The sequence below is a fragment of the Equus caballus genome, chromosome 5 (genome assembly GCF_041296265.1).
Source record: "Equus caballus isolate H_3958 breed thoroughbred chromosome 5, TB-T2T, whole genome shotgun sequence".
NCBI classification, from domain to species: Eukaryota; Metazoa; Chordata; class Mammalia; order Perissodactyla; family Equidae; genus Equus; species Equus caballus.
Window position 1 is genome coordinate 41,644,718 of NC_091688.1, and position 22,879 is coordinate 41,667,596.

The window sequence follows — 22,879 nt, forward strand, 5'->3', positions numbered from 1 at the left end:
CAGGCTACTCTTTAGGAAGTCCTTCCTGACTCGGCTTCTCCGGAAATCCCGCAGCGTGTGCAGAGCACGGGGTGGAATGATGTGGTGTGACTTCAGCCCAGGTCAGAGGAGCCTAGTCAGTTACCGGGGGAGGGACTGCAGGCTCCACAAGGGGGCTGTGATTGATTCCTGTCCTCTTCAGCAAGGGCTGATGTAACACAGACTGACGTGCCAGGCGCTGTTCGAGAGCCCCGTGTGTATTAGCTCACTGATCAGGTGTGGGGTGGGATGGGGCAGGGCGGGCTGGGGATGGAAGAAGGTCCACTCGTTCAGTCTGTTCTGTCCCAGAAACAGTGAGGCCCTGGGAATACAGAGGCGCCTTGAGGAGCTTTACAGTCGGGTGGAGCCCGCTTTCTGCAACAGGAGAGACTGCAGTTAGACCTAAGGAAGAATTTCCTCCTAGGCAGAGGGTCAGTGATGGGCGCTGTAGGGGGCTTTAGGCAAGGAGTCTTATATTTCTGGAGGGGGTGGGGTTGGGAGGAGCAAGCACAGGTTGGCCCAGGGCCAGGGCCTGGGTTTGGCCTCCTGGCTCTGTGACCATCGTCCCTCAGGAGGAGGCCTAGTTTAGCCTGTTCATATTGCTCGTCCCTGCTGGTGCTCAGAATTCATGCGGCCTGAGCAGCTGACTGGTGACCTTGGACTTCCAGGAGAGACTCAGATTAGAAGGTGGGCAGGCTTCAGTGTCCTTGGAGGGGACACAGACTGGCCTCCCTGGGTTCCCAGAGGGTGTTGACTTCACTTGGGCCGCTTGTGGCTGCTCACTTTCATTTCTAGGCCCATTTCCGTCGTTTGCATAACGAACTCTCAGGGAGGCTAAGAAGTTCCCCCAAGCCCCCTCCTCTTCCTGACCCATGCAGGAAGTAGACATGCTGAGTTGCAGGTTTTTGAAACTGCTGAATCGGAGAAAAAGAGAGCCATGAACCCAAGGGGTATGTTGGGGAGGATCAGGGCACCAGGGACATTGGTCACTCAGATTACCCTCTCTGGGGCGCCCTTGACCCGTGATCCTCGTGCCCATCTCCGGTTATGAGGCTCCCTCTCCATCACACCCACAGCAGCACTGGTAGAGAGGAGACCCCAGGTCCCAGGTCATAGATCAGCGGATGGAGATGAGCCAAGGGAGGCTGGAGCTGGGGGACAGTACTCCGTCCTTCCCAAGGGCTTGGGGACAGCTCCTGGCTGGGTGGGGGTTGGGGTAAGCCTGTGGGTAGACCCCCTGGACTCTGCCAGCATCCCTGCTGGCTCCCAGGGTCCGGTCTGGGTCCTTCCAGTGTAAATATTTGGTATTTTGAGCACTTGGCTTTTCTGCCCTTTCCTCTGGGTGCTCCCCCACCTAAGAGCTCAGCTCTGGGGCCGTTTGGGGGAATCGCTGGATTTAGGGGTCGCCCTCTTGGCCCTTTCCCTCTCAAAGGGAAACATTCTGCTTCCTTTGGCCAGCCCCCCAAATTCATTTCCCAGCTGTCTCCCAACCTGCTATTCTTCTCCTATCTGTGCCCTTCATTCTTCAGCCTCGCTCCCCTTCCCAGGCACCTCCAGCTGCCATCTCTCCACTGCCCTCAGCAGGGCCTTCTCTCAGTAATGCCCCTTCAGCTGTGACCTCCCCTGGGACTTCTCCCATCCTCCCTGCCTCCCCAGGTCCTCCAGGCCCAGCCTTTCCCCACTGCCTTCCACTCACACCCATCCTGGGGTGATGGGGTGGGGGTAGTGGTTAGCATGTGGGGGTGGGTCACCTTCAAGCCTGTACCACCCCTATAAGCTCCTTGAGAGGCATGTGTTCTTTTTGAGAACCACTCCTAGCCCTCTCTGCTGGGCCCAAGGACAGATATGGGACTGGCATCTCCATAGCTGTTGCCATGGAAACCTCCAAGGGCCACCTTGATGCAGGGACATCTCCTCATCTAGTCCTGTTCTGGGCTGCAGGTGTTCCTGGTCCCTTCACACTTCTCATGCTCACAGCCGGTCTAGTAGGGACACTGCAGGGAGGGGGTGGGGGCTGTTGCCCCCAAACCCAGACAACAGTCCCTCCCCTCCCCTTTCACCACTCAGCCGCCTGAGCCGCAGAAGCCCCTTGTCAACCAATTCTTGTTGAGTTGTCGGTGCTCCCTACCCCTCCCCTTGCGGGCCTTCCTTTAAGGGTGCTGCCCCTCTCTTGGGTAGCCCTTGGCTTCCAGAATAGGCCCTGTCCTTCACCCGTTCATCCTGGGCCAGATGGAGGCCCAGCCCAGCTCTCTTCTAACTAGACCTTTGGCCTGGGCAAGCTTTGAGTCAGAAAACCCAGTCTCAGGTCTCCACCACTGCCCACCTGTGGGTCTGGGGCATGATGTCCATCCTCGCTGTAGGGCTCAGCTTTCTCTTCATTAAAGTGGAGACTGTAGACACCGTCCCTCATAGGTTGTTGTGAGAATGAAATGAGTCACTGTAAGATAAATGAAAAGCATTTTCAAACTGTACAATACTGTCTAAAATAGTAGTTATTTTTATTTTACTTAATCTCTAAGGGGAAACTGGAGTCTCTGTGAGCAACTGATAGAGGAGGAGAGAGGGTGTTGGTTCCCAAACCACGTAGCAGGAGCTGGCAGGGAAAAGATGCTAACTAGCATTCAAGTCCCAACGCTGCACTAGGTGCCGTGGGGACCCCAATCCTTGCCCCTCTGGCTAACTGGATTAGTTCAACATAAAGCAGAATTTTAAAAGTATTTTCTTAATAGTGCTAAGGAGGAGTCAGCCAAAGGGGTGAAGAGGAAGGAGGTGTCGCCTTTGAGCTGGACCTTGAAGGATAATAGGATTTCAGTGATGGGGGAGGGGATTTCAGGCTGGGCAAAGGTGAGGCCTGAGTGCGAGTGGAACAGGCTTGTGGCCAGATGGTTAAGTTCCTGTTCATGAGGGAGCACATGTTCCTACAGGCCTGCCTGCAAATCTCCGGGGCAACTTTACTATAAGAGATGGGAAGGGTGCCACTGGAGGCATTTGGGGGGCACGGAGGTGCCTGTGTGAGGGAAGATACATGTGGGTGCAGTGTAGCTGGCAGCCAGAGGGAGGGAATGGAGAGATACGAAATTGGAGGGAGGTAGGAGGTATCAGCCAACAGCCCGGGGAGAGAGAAGACATTTAGAGCAGTGAATTAGAATGGCTTGGCCTTGGATGGCACAAGGACAGGGGAGTGGGAGGAGTCAAGGACACACTCAGCTTCTCAGCCTTGTGACAGTGGATGACTGCATCTTCAAGCAGTGCCGGGAAAGCAGGAGGAAAGGTGAAGCAGGTTTTGTAGGGAATCGGGGGAGGGGGAAGGAAAGCACTGGGCTTGATTTTGCAGGACATGGGCCTGGGAATAGAGCCAGCCTCCCAGCAGCTCACTCTCTGCTCCACCAACGTGCACGTCCCCACCTCCTGGTCCTTGTGCCCCCTCCACCCACAATTCCTCCCCAGGGCAGGGCCCCTTTGGAGAAATTCTTACTAGCGTGGGACACTTACCTTTACTGAGCCTGAGGGGAGGCGCCCAGCCGAGGGGAGTGACTTGTCCACTGAGGTCATCACTGGGACGCTTTCCAGCATCAAAGGGCCAGGTCAACCAACTGGGGCAGGACAGGCAGAGACGTGAAGCTACGCGCTGTGGAGAGAAAGTGTCAGCAGCCCCCTTTGGAAGGTCAGTTGCCCAACAGAGAACCATAAATGCTTTTGTGCATCTGGAATGTGGCCTTGGGGCCCTTGCAGAGGCAGCTGTGTAGGGAGGGACCAGGGCAGAAAGAGTGACATGAGGCCTGCAAAGAAACAGGCCACCCCTCTCACCTACTTGGGCCACGAACTTCTCAGAGCCCTTCTGTCCCTCTTATCTCACTGAGAAGTAGACCTGGAAGAAGGTAAGACCATGACTATCTCTATTTTACAGATGAAGAAACTGAGATAGAGATGAGGTGACTTGCCTAAGGTCCCGTCATAGCTGGATAGTGACATGAAGGAAGACTGGCCCCCAGGCAGCCCTTAGGACACTAGTGCGCATCTGAATTGTCCAGGACCACTGCTCGCCACTCCCCCACCCCAAGCTGACCCGGAGGTTGGAAGCAACAGCTGAGCTCCCATCTGTGGGTCTCTTTAGCTGACTCCTCCTCCCTGAGCCTGTGCACCCCCCCACTTCAACTACCTGGGCACCTGGCCCTGGAGGAATGTCCTCTCTAGCCATCACTTGCTACCTTCTTGATCCCAGCTTGTGAACAGGAGAAGGCCAGCTTTGGAGGGGCCCTTCGTGAGCATGAGTCCACCACTTTTGTTGTTCAGAGGTGGAAACTGAGGCCCAGAGAGGGAAGTGACTTGTCCAAGGTCACAAAGCTTGCTAGGGACAGAGTGGAGACCAGAGCCCAGGGCTGCTGACCCCTGACTGAGTCCCCCTGGTCCTCCTCCCTCCCCTCTCCTCCTCTCTCTGGCTCTTCAAGCTTGGAATTTAGGCTCTGAGGTGAGCTCTGGGGGAGCTGCTTGCTACAAGACAGGTTCTTCCTTGTCCTGTCCATGAGCGCTGACTTGGCTCAGGGCTCCTTCTGCAGAGATGCCTGGCAGTGGCCACAGGGGGGCAGCAGCAGGAGAGACAGGAGGCTGGACCTGCTGAGGACTGGGATGGGAGGGAGGGGCCTCCCGGAGCTGCCCCAGGAACCAGAGCAACTGGGTATGAGGTCTCAGCCTTGAGGATACCCACAAAGCACCGTTCTGGCCCAGGAGTGAAGTCCTGGCCTCCCAACTCTCCCCGAAAGAGCCCCTATTCATTCACCCATTCATTTATTCATCAGTCATTTTTGGAGCATTACCCTGTGCCTGGCCCTGGGCTGGCACCACTTGATTTGCTTTCCACCAGCCTGGTAAAGGGTGAGAAGAGCACTGGGGGTAAAAACACAGGGAAGGGGTCACCACTCCTGCCGAGGCAGGGCCTGCGTGTCCAGGGGGCCACCCTGGCTGGAAACGGGCCTGGCTCCACCATTTCTAGCTCCTGACTTTGAGACAAGTCTCTCAATCTCCTTTTGAAAATAAACCTCAACCTTTATCACCAAGATTGTTGAAAAACAGTAAAATGAAACCAATCACTCTTTAACAGTAGTTGAAATGGGATTAATTCCCAGCTCCAAGGTTTACATTCGCTACAAAATTATCTAATAGAAAAACAAAAATATTTCCCTAAATTATGAATCTTTGTTCTGAAAAAAATCTCTGTTCTCTCATTGTATTCTGGATTTCGGTAGCCACCATCCTTGGGGATGTTAGTTAAAGTTTTGGAGACTGTTTCTTTTGAAAATGGGAGGATCCTTGCTTGCCTACACTATGCATGTGATAAAACAAGAATATGAAGTTAAAAGTATTTACAAACTATAGTAAATGCTCTGTGACTGCTAGAGGCATGTCTGTAGATGAGTTGATATTAATTTACACATCGCTCAAGATTTATCTTGGCTGTGCTCATTCAATGGTGCCTTTGTCTCCTCAGCCATAAAAATGAAGGTAATATGTCTACCTCCTAATGATGGAAATAATTTGTAGACCAAGGACTGAACAGGAGAGCCCAGCTTTCCACATTGGTGTGCCGGAGGGGTTGTAGCGGCCGGTGAGAGGTTGGATGGTACCCTGGCACCACCTCAAGTGAGCAGCCTCTCTCCTCCAGGGACATCTGCCTGCAGCATTTCTAAAAGCTAGAGAATCCTGCAGAGTCAGAGCTGGCCGACCTGATGTTTTCTCTGGCTTCCCCCTCCCTGGGCACTGAAAGCATCTGGGGAGGGGGTCAGGAGAGGAGTGGGATCCTAAGGCTCTGCCTCTTGGTTGGTTGGTTTGGAATTTTTTGCCCCTTCTCCCTGGAGTGGGACCCCAGGGAGGGAGCACATGTACACGCATCTATTCGATAAATTCCTGGGCAAATCTCTTCATTATAATGAGGCTCAGTGGTCTCAGTGTTTATGTCATATGATCAGCAAAAAGTCTGGCACATCGTAAATGCTCCATAAATAGTAACTCTTGGCTCTGTAAGGGAGAGAGATGAGTGAATTGATCGAAGTGTCGTGTAAGATGCTGCGATAGGGTGAGTCCGGGGTGTAGCAGGAGCACAGGAAACGGGTATCTAAGGCAGACGGGGTCAGGCAGGGAAGGCTCATGGGGGGAGTCAAGACAAGCTCAGTGTCGAAGTGTAAGTTGGAGTGTGTTTTACAGAAAAAAGATGGGAAGGGTATTGCAGGCGTTTGCATAGTTAGAGCCATTTCCAGCTTATAATCAGAGCATCCGGCAAGTGTTAATTCATGTCAATTTTCCCTCTCCAATTTTGGGGTGAAGTCTCTCACGCTCCATTTTTAAGCTGTCTTGTAATTGCCTGTCTCCCATGAGAATGGGTGCTCTTTGAGAGCAGGCCCTTTTTCATTTACTGTTGCGTCTCTGGCAGTACCTGGCACGTTTTAGACATCTGAATACATGTTGAATGAATGAATGAATGAATGAATAGACTTCTCTCCCATCAGCACCCCAAAGACTCAGACTCCCCCTCTTCTCTTTCCCTGTTGTACCACTTCTTTACACCTCTCACCCCATTCTGTCCCTCGTCTGCGAGGCTCCATTGCCCCTGAAGCAATGGTCGTTGAACACAGAGGGCTGATTCACAAGCCACATGTACATTTTTTTTTTTTTTTTTAATTTGAGTGAGTTTATTCTGAGCTTAAATCTGAGGATTATAACCCAGGGCCTTTCTTCCCGAAGGAAGAAAGGGCACGAAAGAAGTGGAGTGCACAGAGTGGTTATATACCCCCAGAGAGGATGTTTCACATAGGATTGAAATGTCCCTTTTACAATAGTCACGAGTCTGCTTTGTCAGCACAGCGATTGATGGAAACAGCAGGTAGGTCTTCTGTCTCAGAGACCACAGCAGGGTGGCAGTCTGTTGTCTCCAGCTGAGTGGTCACAGGTGAGCTGGGTGGTCAAAGATGAGTGCAGCAATCAGTTCCTCGCCTAAGGAAAGATGCTTATCCCTAAGGAAATGCCTACGTTGGGGGGAAGTTGCACCTTTATCTCAAGGGCCTTTGTTCTGGCCATAGGAAATGTCTAAGTAGATATACAATGTGTGCTCAACAGCCACAGTCAGGCCCTTTTGGTAAAAACAAAGTCAGGCCGAATTAGGAAGCCACATGTACATTTACGAGCACTGGCAGAGAGGAGTGCTTGGATCAGCTGGGCAATGACCGTGGGAAGATAAACTGGAATCAGAAGTGTGGAGTTGAAGCAAGGGTAACTGGTCGTGTCACTGAGCCCGGATGGCATCTGGTTCCACTATGGGACAGGCTTACGTTGGAGAGGCAGACCTTGGCACCCCCTGCAGGCTCCCTCTGCCTGGGCAGGGTTGGAGGGGCACTGACAAAGCCCAGTCCTCCCTCTTCCAGGCTCTGCAGAGCTCTATAAGCAGACCCCCTGCAGGCTAAGGCTGTCTCTGGGTGTGTTAATACAGTGAGCAGGATTCCTTCAAACAGGCCTAGATTTGACCTCCAAGCTGCCCTCTCGGTCGGTGAGGCAAATCTCTCTTTAAATGGTTTGCCCCTTTAGTGAGGGGTGACTCCTAGGGGTAATTGTGTTCCTGAGTGCTGGGGGTCTTGTCTCTGTTGTCTGAGGTCAACTGGCTTCCTCAAGCATCACCTTCTGGACCCCTCCATGAGGCCACCGTGTCTGGCATCCCCAAGAACTCTGGCCACTCCCTTCCTGGGTTGTCTCTGCTCATCAGACAATCCTGCTCCCCTCCACTTTCCTGCCTCACCCTTAGCAGAGCCCAGCCCTTCTACCCTAAAAATAGTGCCTCACCTTTATGCAGCCCTCTACAGCTTACAAAAGTTTTCCACACGTATCCACTTATTTGATGTTCCCCTTGGTTGCAGAAGGAAGGAAGAGCAGATGTTATATACTGTAAAGAGGTCCATGGGCTAGTGCGGGCCCTGGGAGGGAAGCATTGCTCTGGGGGAGTATTGGAGCAGAGAATCTTGGAGGGTAAGGTGGCTGAGCATGTGAATTTGCAGGCTGAATGGCTTCTGGTGATGACAGGGCCCAGGGTGTGTCCATGGGAGCTGGTGTCTGAGGAGGAGAGGAGGAAAAAGCCTTTGGATGTCCGAGGCCAGGTCATTGAGTGGTCAGCGTGTTGGATGGGCTGACCACACAGAGATGGGCTGAAGTCACAGAGAATGATGACAGGAACTGGGTGGAAAAGAAGAGCAGGAGCCTGTGGCTGAGTAAAAGAGAACAACCCCCAGGACTGGTGGTTGTCACCACTGAGGAGGGGACACGAGGAGCTCAGCCAGGTGGTATGAGCCTTAAAGGGGCCAGAGTTTTCTAAGAGGCTGGGGAGTAATGGTCCAGAAGGGGAAACAGAGAGGTAGGGAGGCCAGACGCAAAGTCTAAGCTGAGGTGCGAGGGCTGGGGGGAAATTGAGCCTCCGCTCGTGAGGGCAGTAGGGGACAGCGAGGTTCAGGTGAGGCAGGAGTGAAGCTTCTGAGAAGAGGCTAGGATATTTCTGATCACCGATTGGGAATTCCAGGGTGGGAGGAAGGTCTGTGTCAGGTGAGGGAAGAGACTCTGGAAGGAAGTCCTGACTCTTCCTAGTGGACTCAGGAGGCAGGAGTGTGAGGGCAGGTAATCCTTTCAGTCTCTGCTGGAGAGCAGGGATTCCAGCTTCCGTGGAGTAATAAATTGGTGAGCTGGAATGTGACCCTATGCTGAATCACAGCTCTAAAATCACAATGTGCTCAGAATAAATAACTCCACATTGGGACGATACTTGAGAATTTTACAAAATGTTTTTTATCATACTTTAACATCTCCTTTCCTCATCTCCTTCTTACTGCAACCCCCTGAGGTGAGCATTAGCACCCATGAAGGAGTGACTTGCAGAACGTCACATTCCTGCGAAGTGTCAACATGGGATTAAAACTCAGTGGCGTTAACTCGGTCTTACCTTCTGAACACAGCACTTTCAGAGTTGCTTAAAACAAAACAAAACAAAAACCTCCCTGAAGTCTGTTCTTTTTGCATCTGACCATTGACCATTCTTTCCTTAGCTTCTCTGCCATCTTTTGAATATTCAGGAAATCAATGCTAGGTCTTCCCACCTTATTTCTTGTCTTTACATGACTTTATAGCTCCTAAAATGGAGGTAGTAATGGGTAGCAGGCTCTGTTTTGAAGAGCTCGGAAAAATGCAGGCAGCGAGTCAAAGCTCCAGGCAACTCCACTTCCTCGACTGGGACCAGCTGCCGGGTGCTGCGGGCAGAGGCTGCCCTGGGGGTTCCGGGAGGGGACCTTACTGCACCCCCCTTACTTCTGCCCCTCCAACTCCTGCTGGGAGCTGGCCTCCGGATAAAACTAGGTAATCTTGCCTAAGGGTGGCTTCAAAGCTGCTTTTTAACCTATTCTGTTGATGTCCCCTACGTCATTCCCAGCTCTCTCCCTTCCGAAAACTTTTGAAGGGGAAGCTGCGGCTAGAAAAGGGAAGTCAGCTCTCTCGCTGGGCTTAAAGAGCCGAACTGCCGTGACTTCTCCAGTTATAAAACCTGTTTAACAATTAAAAAGCGTCTGTTCGACTAAGCTCCTCCCCCAGTATGACGTCACCAGACACAACCCTCTTGCGTTATTGCCTCGTTTCATCTCTAGAAAGACCCATTTTGACTGTAGGGCAAATACAGATTTGCCTAAGCACATGCACTAAAATGCACAAATAAAAAGGAAGCTTTGAAAACTTCTTCAACATTATCACGTTTATTCTTTTTCCCGTAATGTTTGTAGGGTTGTGTGCAAGGCAATGTGAGGTTCACCTGAGGAAATTTTAAGACATCATCCCCCTAGGAGGAAAATAGTTGCGTCCAATTCTGTGTCAGCTAAGGAGGCGGGGCCGTGACGGCGGGTTCCGGGCGGGGCTGGACTGTTCTATGTGAGTCCCGGTAGGGGAGCTTCTTTACGGGAGCAGGCTGCCCTGGGAATTAGCCTTCTTTCTCCCCATATTTAAATTTTTAGACATTAATTAAAATGTACAGAAGCACAAATGCGGGCTGACAGTCCTCTCTACAGCTGTGAAGACAGGGGCGGAATCTCCTGGTCGCCGCTCCACCTAGTGGCCGCGTCCATTTTTGCGCCGGATGGTCTGATATAAGGGGTTGGGAGAAGTGCCTACTTCAGGGATCGCAAAGCGTGGCGGCCCCATGGCCCCGCTGGGAGGCGCCCCGCGGCTGGTGCTCCTCTTCAGCGGGAAGAGGAAATCCGGAAAGGACTTCGTGACCGAGGCGCTGCAGAGCAGGTGTCCGTGGGGCGGGGAAGGAGGGGGAGAGGGTGGTGTGATCCCCGCATCACGTGACACGGGGGGGGGGTGTGTTCGGGGTGATGGCGTGAGCTTTGGAGTAGGGGTCCTCGGGTTGCAGGGCGGGGCGAGCGCTGGGCGGCAGGAGGTGGAGGATTGTCACTGTCACATAAAACAGCAGTCTACACATGCTCACCTCGACGAACCAGGCGGCCACCTCTCCAAAGACTAAGCTGTAGGCCTCTGTCTCCAAGAAGCATTAATAACAGTTACTATCAAGGCACTGTTTACTTTTTATACACTATTCCTAATCTGTTACTGGTGAGCAAACTGAGTCACAGATAAAGGATTTGCCTGAGACCACACCCCGGTAGTGTCTGACTCCAAAGACACCTCCTTGCCCAGCGCATCACCTGATACCTGGGGTTTATTGACCCTTTATTGTGTGCCAGGCGCTGTGTGCATAGATAATCTCATTTAACCCTAAAAACCTGTCTGTAGTTGCTGTGTGGTGTTACTGGTCAGTATCTCCATTTAACAGATGAAGAAACTGAGGCTCTGAAAAGATAAGAAACGAAAAATAACAACCCCAAACTTGCCAGCGATGCAAAGTAATCAGCAGATCCAGGACTCAAATTGAGCTTTAGTCTCGCTCCAAGGAATGAGTTCTTTCTGCTTTACCTCACTGCCTTTGGCTCAGTGTTTTCTCCCAAAGCGAGATGTTCCGTGTGGGAGTATTTTTGCTGGGCCTGGGCGAGGAGAGCAGAGGAGCCAGGGAGAAAGTGTAGTGGGGCTTCTCTCCTCTTGAAGGCCAGTGTGCAGGGGGTACCAGGAGGCTGCTTTTGGGCACCACAGGGGTTCTAAGAGGTTGTGGGTAGCCCAGGGCAGGGGGTGCCACCTGAATCTCTCACCACGAAGCAGCCACCACTTTTTCCTAAGTTACATTTCTCCTCGTCCCCAAACACAGAAGTCAGAAGCTCAGGCTCTGGAATTAGACAGTTGGGATTCAAATCCTGACTCACCACTTATTCACATGTGATCTTGCAGAAGTTTCTTATCTACTCTGTGCCTCAGTTTTGTCGTCTGTGAGATGGGGATAATAATAGGGTGATTGCAAAGATTGAATGAGATAATGCATGTGAAGGGCTTGGAGCAATTCTTGAGCCCTAGTAAAGGTGCAGGAACTAAATGTTGGCTATTATCATTTTCCCAGTTTTGCCCTCCTTACTTGCACGGTTGCTTTGGGTGAATCAGTTCTCATTCAACCTCACTTTCCTCATCTGAACCGTGGAAATAAGAACGCCTTTCTCACCCTGTCAGTGGTTAAGTGAATCTGTGAGCATCTCAGATCAGGGCAGGAATCACGTGTCTTATTCACATTTGTGTCACCTGGATCCCAACACTGTACCTGACAAATGGTGGGTTGAATAAACTGAACAACTGAATGAATGAATGATTTATGCTGTGGTGACCAAGTCGGTTGAGACTGAAATGCCCCTGGCTGTGAGACAACTCATTCAGGGGCCTGGCAGTAACTAATTGAGCCGGAGTATTGCCAGGCATGGATGGTCACACTGTAATTATCATTTTATTTGTTTGACCTGTTAGTTTCAGGGCTCTTTCACATTCGAGTTTCAGAATAATCCTGTGGGAGACAGAACAGAGACTGTTACCCCATTTTACAGATGAGGAAATAGGATCAGAGAAGTTGAGACCTGACAGAGTCACATAGACACCAGTAGCAGAAATGGGACTTCAACCCTCTGGACTTCTCTCCTGGGGCCTGGAAACTCTAGGTTAACTGGTTTCGGATGTGCCTGTCCCACAGACTCGGAGCTGATGTCTGTGCCATCCTCCGGCTCTCGGGTCCACTCAAGGAGCAGTATGCTCAGGTAGGTGGTCCCTCTGTGGCATCTGGTGGCTCGGAAGGAGCCAGCTCCCGGGCTGTGCTGTTGCTTGAGTCACTGGCCGGGTCCCTATGACCACTGCTGGCGGGGTGGTGGACAGCACTTGGTTTTCTGGGGGTGGACCTTTTGGGGGCATTTTGACCTTAAGCTTCTTTCCCATTGGCCTCACTCACTTCAGGCCACCTCCTCAGACCGTGTTCAAGAAAGTGTGTCCAGGAAAGGCTGTGGACGTGAGTTGGCAGCTCTCTTGCTGTGTTATTCGCACATAAAGGTCTGCATGAGTCCCTTTACTCAAAAAAATACGACACCACACATCACCCCCTCAGCTGGCCTGCCACAGCCCTTGGAATTCTCCCCTTAGAAATTCAGTCACATGAGTTGTCAAGATATAGTGTTAAGTGAAAAAAGCAAGATGTAGAACAGTGTATAGAGAATGCTACATTTGTATAAAAATGGGGAAAAATTGTAAATATATTTGCTCCTGTATTCCGCCATTCAGCAAATATTTATGAGGTGCCTGCATGTGTTCAGCACCGTTCCAGGTGTTGGGGACGTGTAGAACCCTGGGCAGGATTCCTAAGAGACTGTACCATTGGTTGCTTCCGGGGAGGGGAGCTACGGTGCTGGAGAACAGGGGTCGGAGAGAGATTTTTCACTATAAACGAATGTGTATGTTTGGAATTTTGAACCATGTAGGTTGAAACAAAAAGGATTGTAAAAAGTAAACAGGAATTCTTAGGTCCTTAGACTTCAAAAAGGGAACCTGGAGGGTGAGATCAGCTTCCCACACGAGGAAGAGTCCCCTCATCGCTTACGTTTCCGTCCTTGACTCTGGGTGTGCCCTTCCAGGTGCTCATGGTCCCTCAGTCGGTTGGCCTGAGTCTGGCCTTGTGGGGCCACACAAAATGAATTTGTCCCTGTCTTCCGTCCGACAGCCCCATCTCCATGGGAAGCATTCTCCTGTGCCATTGGGTCTTCTCCCACAAGTTAAACAGACCCATTCATAGGATGGCAGCCTGGGGGCTCCTGGGCATAACAGGTTCAGTGGTTCTCAAATTTTTTTAGTAGCAACCTTTCCCGAATGAGATTGGATGCACAAGTTCCTTGTATCCAGTAGACAGACTGAGAGCGACTCTTGGGGGTAGAGGCAGGAGGAAAGAGGGTGGCAGGGGGCTCTCAGCCTTCCTCAGTGGGTCCTGGGCACTTCCGAGGAGCCCCAAGGCTCCGAGGAGCGGTTTGAAAACCACTCATCTACTTCCAAAGTTCCCAGATTAGGCCCCACTGCGGACCTGTGAGCCAGGCTGGGGGTGGGGTGAGCAGGAGTTTGCCTTTTTAAAACCTCCATAGGAGACTCTGATAGGCCAGCCTGCCCCTGCTGTTTGGAAGTCCAGCGCCACTCCATGCCCCACTTCCACTAAAAACAAATCCAAAATGAAATCTTAATGCGTTGGTTTCTTAAGTCGCAATGGGAAATATAATTGACCAGCAGACCGTAATGCTCCTGGTGGCTCTGTGGTAGAACTTGGCAAACTAGTTTACCAACAGGAGGTGGCTGCTAGCCTCACCTTGGAACAGGGCAAGGTGGGTGATTTGACTGGCTGGTCACGACCCCCTCAGTCTGCCGTGAGTTAGTCGGGGGGGGGGGGGGCTAGAACCTGAAGTGAGTGATGTTTTTCAGACCCTTTGGTCCTGGGGCCCTCTGGATGGACCCCTCCTGCTTGTCTGTGTCCCTGGAGAAGGGAAGGCCAGTTTTGCAAGCAGCTCCCCAGGGTGGTCAGAGCAGCCCCTCCTGCCCTCTGGTTCGGAGGCCCCAGGAGTGATGGTGTTTCAGTGGAGGTGCTAGGAATTTGGGGATGAGGAAGGGGGTGAGGGAGAGGAGAGAGATGAGGAAGCCGCGCCTGCTGGACTTTGGGATGGGGGCAAGCAATGCCAGAAGAGGTAATGGAAGGGCATGGAATGCAGTGTTTTCAGATTTCCCACTTTAGTTGAAGGTTAAGCCTGTGCCCAGGGGATGCAAACTAATTTCAGGATTAGTTTAAGCCAGAAATAATTGGGAAGGTAAAACCGTTGTGAAAGAGAAAACCACATCACACATTTAAAAGAAAAATTGAAACAATTTCTGGGTTATCCTGTGACCTTTCTTCCATCTGCCAGTGTCTGAGATTTCTTAGTTTCTAGGGCCCTTTCCCTTGCAGGCCTCTGTCCTGGTGCAAATATCATTAGTCCTTGCATCATCCTGGGGGAGGCGGGCAAGGAAGGGATGGCTCTTCCCCCGTTTCAGGAGAGACCAGCGAGTTTCAAAGGCTGGTGGCATAGACATATGTGCTTTGGCAGGAACATGGCTTGAACTTCCAGAGACTCCTGGATGCCAGCACCTACAAGGAGGCCTATCGGAGGGACATGATCCGCTGGGGCGAGGAGAAGCGCCAGGCTGACCCCGGCTTCTTCTGCAGGAAGATCGTGGAGGGTGTCTCCCAGCCGGTCTGGGTAAGCGGTCTATGCGGCATTAAGAAAACCCGTTTCTCCAGCTCTCCGCCTTTCCCCAAATAATCTCAAATGTGTCTATTTCCCTATTTCCACTGCCACTTCCGTGGTCCAAGCCCTTGCCGTCCCCCCCCCTGGACAATCGTGGTGGCCCCCACACTGGTCCCGGCTTTGGCTCTTGTCCTTTATGATCCTTTCACCACACAGCAGCCAGAGTGACCTTTTAAAAACAAACCAACTCACGTCACTCTTCTCTTTAGAAGCCTTTGTCCTGTTGTTCTGATGAACAAAACCAAAATCCTTAGTATGGACTTCTAGGCCTTCATTGATTGGCTCCTAGTATCCTTTTAGCCTCCTCACTCCTTAAGCTACGTCTACGCCGGCCTTCCCTCTGTTCCTCAAATAAATCAGGCTCCTTCCAGAACCTGGGCCTCTGCACGTGTTCTGCCCGCCTGCACTGCCCTTCCTTTCCCTCCTCGCCTGGTTAGGGCCAGCTTGGCTTACCTGGCACCTCACAGGGAAGGCTTCCCTGACACCCAAGCCTTAACTGGAGCTCCCCATTGGGTGTTCTCACAGCACCTCACTGTTTTCCTCCCTCATTCATTCCGGCAGCCAGGAGTGTCCGCTTGTAGCAGGCGTGGGTCCAGAGGATGGGGGCATACATCAGTGCAGAAATGCGAGGGAGCTTACCTTATAGCTGGGGATGGAGGGAGTTAGGCCCTGGTACAGAACCTGTCAGGTGGAGATGAATACTAAGCAAAATAAGCAGGCCACAGGTGTGAGGGGCTGGGTTGCTGTTTTCTTCAGGGCATCTGGGAAGGCCTCGCTGATATGACGCTTGAGTAGGACCTGACAGAAGAGGGAGCCGAATGGATATTTGTGGGTGAGGGGTGAGTGGCGGATGTGAGGTCTGATGGTACTGGTTCTTCAGAAGAACCTGGACTTCCTCTGAGTAAGATGGGGCCTCATTGGAGGGTTTTGAGCAGAGGAGCGACATTATCTGATGTAAGGTTTAAAAGGCTCCCCCTGACTGCTGGGGGAAGGGCAAGAGTGGAAGCAGAGAGGCCAGGTTGAGGATCTTTCTGGAAGACAGGCAGAGTGGCTGTGGCTTGGCTCCGAGTGGTGGTAGAGTGGAGAGCAGGGGTTGATTCTGCACAGATTTTGAAGATAGAACCAGTAGGATTTACCGGTGTGTTGGCTATGGGGTGTGAGAATAGGAGATGGTGCAAAGGATTTTCTTCTGAGCAGCTGAACAAATAGAGTTGTCATTTTTGAGACAGGGAAGGCGCGGGGAGAAAATCAGGAGTTCTGCCCTGGCGGTGTTAAGGTTGAGATGCTTGTTGGTATGACTGATGACGCGGTTATTAGTAAAGCTGCGTGTTTAGCGTCTGTCTCTCCCACTAGACTGTACGCTCCTCGAGGGCAGGCACCAGGTCTGTTTTGCTCACCACTCTATCCCCAGCGCTTAGCACAGCACCCGCCACCCGGTGGGTGCTTGCTCTAATACCTATTTACTAATTGTGTGAGTGAACATATCAGCTGTGTGGACAAGCACAGCTGGGCCCTTTATTCCCTGATTCATTCACTCATTGAACATATGCGCCTGCGTGCTCGTTGTGTATCAGATGGTGCACTAGGGCCAGGGAGATAGCAGTGAATGAGGCCTAGCCCTTTCCCCTCTGGAGCTGACCCTGGGGAGGGCAGACAGACAATAAACACACAAACAAACTAGTAAATAGTGATGATTTCGAGAGTAGTTAGTGCTCAGAGGAAAATAAACAGCATATCAGGATCGAGAGGGACAGGAAAGGAGCCAGGGTGGGAGGGAAAGCCTCTCTGAGGACGTGATCTTTGAGCAGAGACCTCCACGAAGTGAGGGTACCTACTTTGTGATTATCCAGGGAGAGGGAGTAGCATGTGCAAAGGCCCTGAGGAGGAGATGTGCTTGGCATGTTTGAGAAACAGCGAGGAGGTGAGTGGGCTGCAGTGGTCTTAATGAGGGGAAGACGATGGGGAACAGGTGCTGGATCTTGTAGGGCCTTGTAAATTGGGGTGAGAGCTTTGGATTTTATTAGAATGATGGAAGCCTTTGAGAGGTTTAGGGCAGAGGACTGACAAAAATCACATTTATGCTTTAAAAGATGCTGGGGGCAGGGACCAGTTAGAGTATCTGTTTCTGGCCTCAGTTTGCCCATCTGTGGAATGAGTGAGTTGGACTGGCTGAGCTGACTTCAAAGCATGAGGCCTCTTCCGCACAGCAAGGACTGACACAACCACAGCACACGCATGTGACCATGGCAAAGACAGTGTGGGCAGAGCTGGCTGTGGGCTGCAGTGATCAGGGAGGGCTGCCTGAAGGGAGGAGGGAGGTCTGTCCCAGCTGGTTGGGTGATAATGGGGAATGGGGCTACACTTATCTGGGTTCTATAGAACCCCCTCCTAACCCTGCACTCCTGCTTATACGGAGTGGGGCTGGGTCTCCCCTCTTTTCCCCTCACCCCCCGCCACTGCCCTGCTGCTCCCTACATCATGTCCTTTTGGTCACCTGTCTGTGTCCCTTCCCTGCAGCTCGTGAGTGACACACGGAGGGTGTCTGACATCCAGTGGTTTCAGGAGACCTACGGGGCTATGACGCAGACCATCCGAGTGGTGGCCTTGGAGCAGAGCCGACAGCAGCGGGGCTGGGTGTTCACTCCAGGTGAGCAGCTTACAACCTTTGCGCCCAAGGCCCGGCGCCCGGGCCGGCCACCCCGCGTGTCCACCAGCCACCCACTCCTGTGCTGCAGGTCTTCTGCTTTCTCCCCGGCAGGCCGTGGGGCAGTGAGTGAGGGATTTTAAAAGGGAATCTGAGACCTGGGCCTGAGCAGTGCCTCCAGATTAGAAAGTGGATTGGGGTAGGGGATGGTATCCTTGGGGGTCCAGTTCCCCCGACCTTGGCCTGGTGCCCTTAGCTGGGCTTTCTTCTTTAGGCCAGGGGGCTTCTGGAAGTCTGGCTGGGACCCACCTCCGTGGGCCTTCCCCTTTGCTTTCCAACCTGGTGGGGGGCTGACAGTGGGTCGGAGGACAGGCCTGACAAACCCCACTCCTGTTTGAGTAATGGGGGTGGGGGGCAAGAGGAAGCTTTACTACGGAGCCTCAGTTGTGCAGGCCAGAACCTGGACTGTGGCAGTTCAGGGGGTCACAGCTCAGGCCTCTTTCCTGCCCTGGGTCACTGACTCGGGAAGTTCCGATCCAATGGGTCTGACCCCTCCTAAGGGCTGCTCATCTTCTGGCGCCCCCATAGGCCAGGCCTGTGCTCAGAGTGCCTTATACACATCATCTCACTTTATAGTCACAGCTGACCATCCAGGTCGATGCTGTTGTCACCATTCTCATTGCCAGATGAGAATGGCATGTACTGCCTCCCGAGGGGGTTGAGTCAGGGATTTAGGGATAGAAATTGATGCAACCAGCTTCCCATGACATGAAAATGCAGTGCCCTTTTGGGTTGTCTGTGGTTTTAGGTGACCCGGTCCACCCTCTGTAGGTGGTGGCAAGTAAAGAGTTTAGTCAGCAGGACCCTCTGTGGGTGCCCAGGGGCTATGGGCTGCTGAACCTGCTATTCTGGTGTTTCAGGGGCTGAGGAAGTGCCCTCTGTGGTGGGTGACTTGGCCCTGGAGTGGCAGAGGGGAGGCAGAATGGGGCTCCATCTGGGGCCAGCTGGCCTCGGTGCCTGGTGTTCGTCTGGAGGGACGGGGCCTGACCTCGCCATGCCTCCTCCACAGGGGTGGATGACGCCGAGTCAGAATGTGGCCTGGACAACTTCGGGGGCTTCGACTGGGTCATCGAGAACCACGGAGATGAGCAGCGCCTGGAGGAGCAGTTGGAGAACCTGATAGAATTTATTCACTCCAGACTTTAGTGGTCAGGCGCTAGGCGTGAGCCAGGGGCTGCCTGGGTGAGGGGGAGGCTGACAACGTTGGACATGTGGTCGCTGATGCTGGCCGAGATGGGGAGGCAGACAGAGGGCCTGGGTCTAGATTTCTGGGGGGGGCTGGCAGATGTCAGACGAGTCAAGAAACCCTGTGGGGACCTCATTTCTTTATGGAGGGGACAGCCCTACCTCTTTAGGAAGAGGCTTAGAGGGCAAGAGGGGTGAATTGGCTGTGCTTGAAGCAGGATCATCACCATCTCCACAGGTGCCAGGCCCGTCGGTCTGCAGTGGCCTTGCTTCCCCATCCGCATGCTCTCAGCTCCTTGTTCTGGGCAAGAGCCTGAGGCTCCCCAGTGTGGAAACTAATAAACCTCCTTGGAGCACACACTCAGCTGGACATGTCTCATTTCCCAGTTGCCAGCCCTGCCTGTGTGGACTCAGAAGGGCCTGGGCTGTCCTGCTGGCTGTGGGTTCCTGCTGTGCCTCTTGCCTGGGCTGGAACATATCCTGCAGAGTCTGACCTCAGCCAGGCTATGCAGGTAACTGGCCTGTTTGTGTCAGAGGCAGGATTGGGGTCTGAGGGTCTTCTGGGATGGCCCCAAGAGAGGCTCAGTGTTCCACAGAAAGTGCTACCAGCAAGTACCCAGGGGAACTGAGACATCACAGAAGGGCAGAGCCACTGGAGATGCATGGCTCTTAGTAACCCTGGTGTGGCCCTGGGCGAGTTGTATCACCATGAGCCTCAGCTTTCCCACAGAGAGCTTTGGACTTGACCCCTTTTATTTATATAGCCTTCTGCAATTTCTCAATTTCTTCTAGATTCTTCACAGCCACCCTGTGAAATGGCAAGAGAGTATTTTCACCTGCGTTTAGCAGATGCCAAGACTAGAGAAGCGAAACAACTTGCCCAGGGTTAGAGGGCTAGTAAGTGTTGGTGCTCCAGCTAGAACAAAGGCTGCCTGACTCCTGGCCAGGGCTCCTTCGGCCACATGCCTGCAAAGTCCCATGGCTCCTTGCCATCCTCAGACCTAACCTGAGCACCCCAAATCTCTGGCCCTGGCTTTGTTCTCCTTCCACAAATTCTGTCAGTTCTCACCGATAAGGGGACCACCAAAGAAATTGCATCAGTTTCGGCATGACCCAAACTGAACTTTACACGTTCCTGCCCAAATTTCGGCCTCCCTGGATCGCCTTTTCTCAATACTATGCCCTGGCTCTTGCAGTTAACCAGGCCCGACAGCCTGACAGTCATCGTGGACTCTCCATGCCCCCTGACTGCTGTGGCTAATTGGTCACCAGGTTCTGTTAGCCTCCCCTCCCTGTGTCTTCCCTCTGGGAGTCACTTTGGCACTGACCTCGGGTTCCCTGGCACCTTGGGGTTCCCCTCTGTCTCTCCGGTAGACTGAGAGCTCCTTGAGGAATGGGCCTGGGCCTGTTCATCTTTGTGTCCCCAGTGCCTGCCGCCTGGCAAGGGTAGTGATGGCAGGGCATGAGCAGTGACCACTGAGGGCCCACCGTGCACCAGATACCATGTTAGATATTTTAATACGGCCTCGGAAAGAGCTTTGAGAATTAATGAAAAAAGAAATGAATGAAAGAGTATTGACCAAACTTCAGGCTCTCAGGTGCTAGTTTAACAACCATCACCTCAATGATGGTTTTAATAATGATAACAGCAACAATGACAACAACTGTGTTTTTTTCAGGATTGCTCCGCAATCTGCCAGGTGCTGTGCAAAAGCCTTTCATACAGAGGTAGATGTTTTCATTCCCCCTTAACTGGGGAACCCCTGGAGGACCCTGGTGGATCCTGCCAAGGACACAGGAGTGATGGCAGAGCCACCACTTGGCGTGTGTCTGCCTCCCACGCCTGCGTCCAGAAGCCCTGTGTTTATCGCCTTCCCCAGGGAGGGTGTCCTTCCGTGTGGGGGATGCCGCGGTGCCTCCTTAGTTTTGAAAGCAGCCAATCTCTGCCTTCTCAGACAAGAGATTCAAAGCTCAGGATGGATGGGAACCTGTCCACTGTGCTACCAGACTCACAGATCACTCATCATTTTGTTTTTCTTCCCAACTTTATTGAGATAAAATTAACATATAATGTTGTTTAAGGTATACGACATGAAGATTTGATACATGTATATATTGTGAAGTGATTACCACAAAATAAGGTTAGTTAACACCTCCATCACCTCACATAATTGTCTTTTTTTTTTTGAGTGGTGAGAACATTTAAGATTTACTCTGTTAGCAACTTTCAAGTATATAATATAGTATTGTTAACTGCAGTCACCATGCTGTGCATTAGATCCCCAGAATTTGCTCATCTCATAACTGGCAGTCTGTACCCCTTGACCAGCATCTCCCCATTTCCCCCACCCACCAGCCCCTGGCAAGCACCAGTCTACTCTCCGTTTCTGAGTTCAGCATTTTTAGATTCCACATGTAAGTGAGATCATTCAGTACTTGTCTTTCTCTGTCTGACTTATTTTGCTTAGCAGAATGTCATCCAGGTTCATTCATGTTGCAAAGGCAGGATTACTTTCTATTTTTTTTTGGCTAAATAATATTCCATCATCTATATTTGTATCTCTATCTATCTGCCTATCTATCTGCCTATCTATCTGCCTATCTATCTATCTATCTATCTATCTATCTATCTTTCTGTCTTACATTTTCCTTATCGATTCATCTGTCCATGGACATTTAGGTATTTCCATGTCTTGGCTATTGTGAATAATGCTGCAGTGAACGTGGGGGTGCAGACATATCTTCAGGGTAGTGATTTCATTTCCTTCCACTATACGCCCAGCAGTGGGATTGCTGGATGATCACTGATTGATATTAAGTTGAAATATCAAGGAGGCAGGGATAAAGCAGAGAAGGGGAGGTGGGGCTGGTGGGTCTTATATGTCCCCAGGAGGGGTGCTGACCCGGTTTCTGGCTCTAGATATTTGGAAGAGTCACAGGATGTGACTTGGGAAGCCCGTGGGTCCATACCTGCACCCGGTGACAAACTGGCACTGATGCCTCTTAAAATGGGAGGCCCCAGTGGCCAACTAGTCACTTCTGCTGGACTTGAAGTTTCTGCACACTTTTTAAAAAAGTGGATGTTTCTCTAAATATCAAAACCCTGACTTTTGACACCCTATTTTGTAATGAGTGCTTTTGCTGCTTTTGTTTCAAGACCTCCCTAACCTACTAGTCTTTGCTAACTTTGCCTGTGGTTAAAATCTCAGAGCATGGCTGTTGTTATTTTTTTAATGTTCTGTATATGTTCTTTTAATGATTTGTAACACTAATATTCTCTTAAAATTATTTTGTAATTCCACTTCTAAACAGCTTTATTGAGATATAATTGGCTTGTAATAACTGCACATATTTAAAGTATACAATTTGATAAGTTTTGCCACTTGTATACACCCATGAAAACATCACCACAATCACAATGGACGTAGCCATCATCCTCAAAGGCTTCCTCATGTCCCCTCCTCTTACCGCTCCCTGACCCCCAACCTTGTCCCCAGGCAACCACTAATCCACTTTCTGTGTCTATAGATTAGTTTTAATTTTCAATAATTTTATGTAAATGTATCATACATTATATATCCTTTTTTGGTCTGATTTCTTTCACTCAGCATAATTATTTTGAGATCCATCCACCTTATTGTTGGTGTCAATAGTTCATTCCTGGTATATGGTGTGATGTCCCACAATTGTTGATCCATTCACCTGTTGGTGAACATTTGGGTTGTTTCCAGTGTTTGGATATGACAAATAAAGCAACTGTGAACATTCAGGTACAAGTTTTTGTGTGGACAAGTGCTTTCATTTCTCTGGCATAGATACCTTCCTAACTTTTTAAGAAACGGCCAAACTGTTTTCCAAAGTGGTTGTACCATGTGCCCACCAGTACTGAGTGAGAGTTCCGGTTGCTCCACATCCTTACCAATACTTAGTATAGTCAGTCTTTAATTTTAGCCATTCTAGTAGGTATGTAGTGGTACCTTATTAGCATTTTATTTGCATTTTCCTAATGATTAATTTGACACAGATCTCACATTCAGTTTTGATAACGTCTCTTAGCAAATTAGGAATAGAATGCAGCATCCTCCATCTGATGAGGAACATCTGCAAAACCCTATAGTTAACAGCATACTTAATGGCAAAATACTAAATGTTTTCCCCCAAAGATTGGGAATGAGGCAAGGATGTCCATTCTCATCACCTATTCACCATCATGCTAGAAGTTCTAGCC

At 51.2% G+C, this 22,879-nt stretch overlaps 1 protein-coding gene and 1 long non-coding RNA gene across 12 annotated transcripts; one reads left to right on the forward strand and one right to left on the reverse strand.

The window, feature by feature from the left end:
• Positions 1–124: 124 nt before the first annotated feature.
• On the reverse strand, positions 125–8,121 carry LOC111773513 (uncharacterized). Its single transcript, XR_002808036.2, has 4 exons — positions 7,843–8,121; positions 3,511–3,646; positions 2,342–2,455; positions 125–393 (listed from the first exon to the last, which is right to left on the reverse strand). It is a non-coding gene; the product is annotated as an uncharacterized lncRNA (long non-coding RNA).
• PMVK (phosphomevalonate kinase) lies at positions 3,595–22,427 on the forward strand. Of its 11 annotated transcripts, none has more exons than XM_070267097.1 (6): positions 9,921–10,320; positions 12,149–12,212; positions 12,406–12,457; positions 14,562–14,714; positions 17,280–17,409; positions 18,476–22,427. In XM_070267097.1, the coding sequence occupies exons 2-6, from the start codon at positions 12,160–12,162 to the stop codon at positions 18,610–18,612; spliced, it is 525 nt and encodes a 174-aa protein (XP_070123198.1). In that variant the 5' UTR covers positions 9,921–10,320; positions 12,149–12,159; the 3' UTR covers positions 18,613–22,427. The 11 variants fall into 11 exon arrangements, with proteins under 11 accessions (XP_070123200.1, XP_014595402.1, XP_001497725.2 ...); XM_014739914.3 differs by having other exon boundaries at positions 9,929–10,320; positions 12,006–12,212; positions 12,406–12,498; XM_070267095.1 differs by having other exon boundaries at positions 9,929–10,320; positions 12,406–12,498.
• The last annotated feature ends 452 nt before the right edge of the window (positions 22,428–22,879 follow it).

Coding starts and splice junctions, on each gene's coding strand:
- PMVK (XM_070267095.1), top strand. CDS start 10,226: ATGGCCCCGCTGGGAGGCGCCCCGCGGCTGGTGCTCCTCTTCAGCGGG. Junction 12,213..12,405: donor TCAAGGAGCAGTATGCTCAG/GTAGGTGGTCCC, acceptor CACTCACTTCAG/GCCACCTCCTCAGACCGTGT. Junction 17,410..18,475: donor GGGCTGGGTGTTCACTCCAG/GTGAGCAGCTTA, acceptor CCTCCTCCACAG/GGGTGGATGACGCCGAGTCA.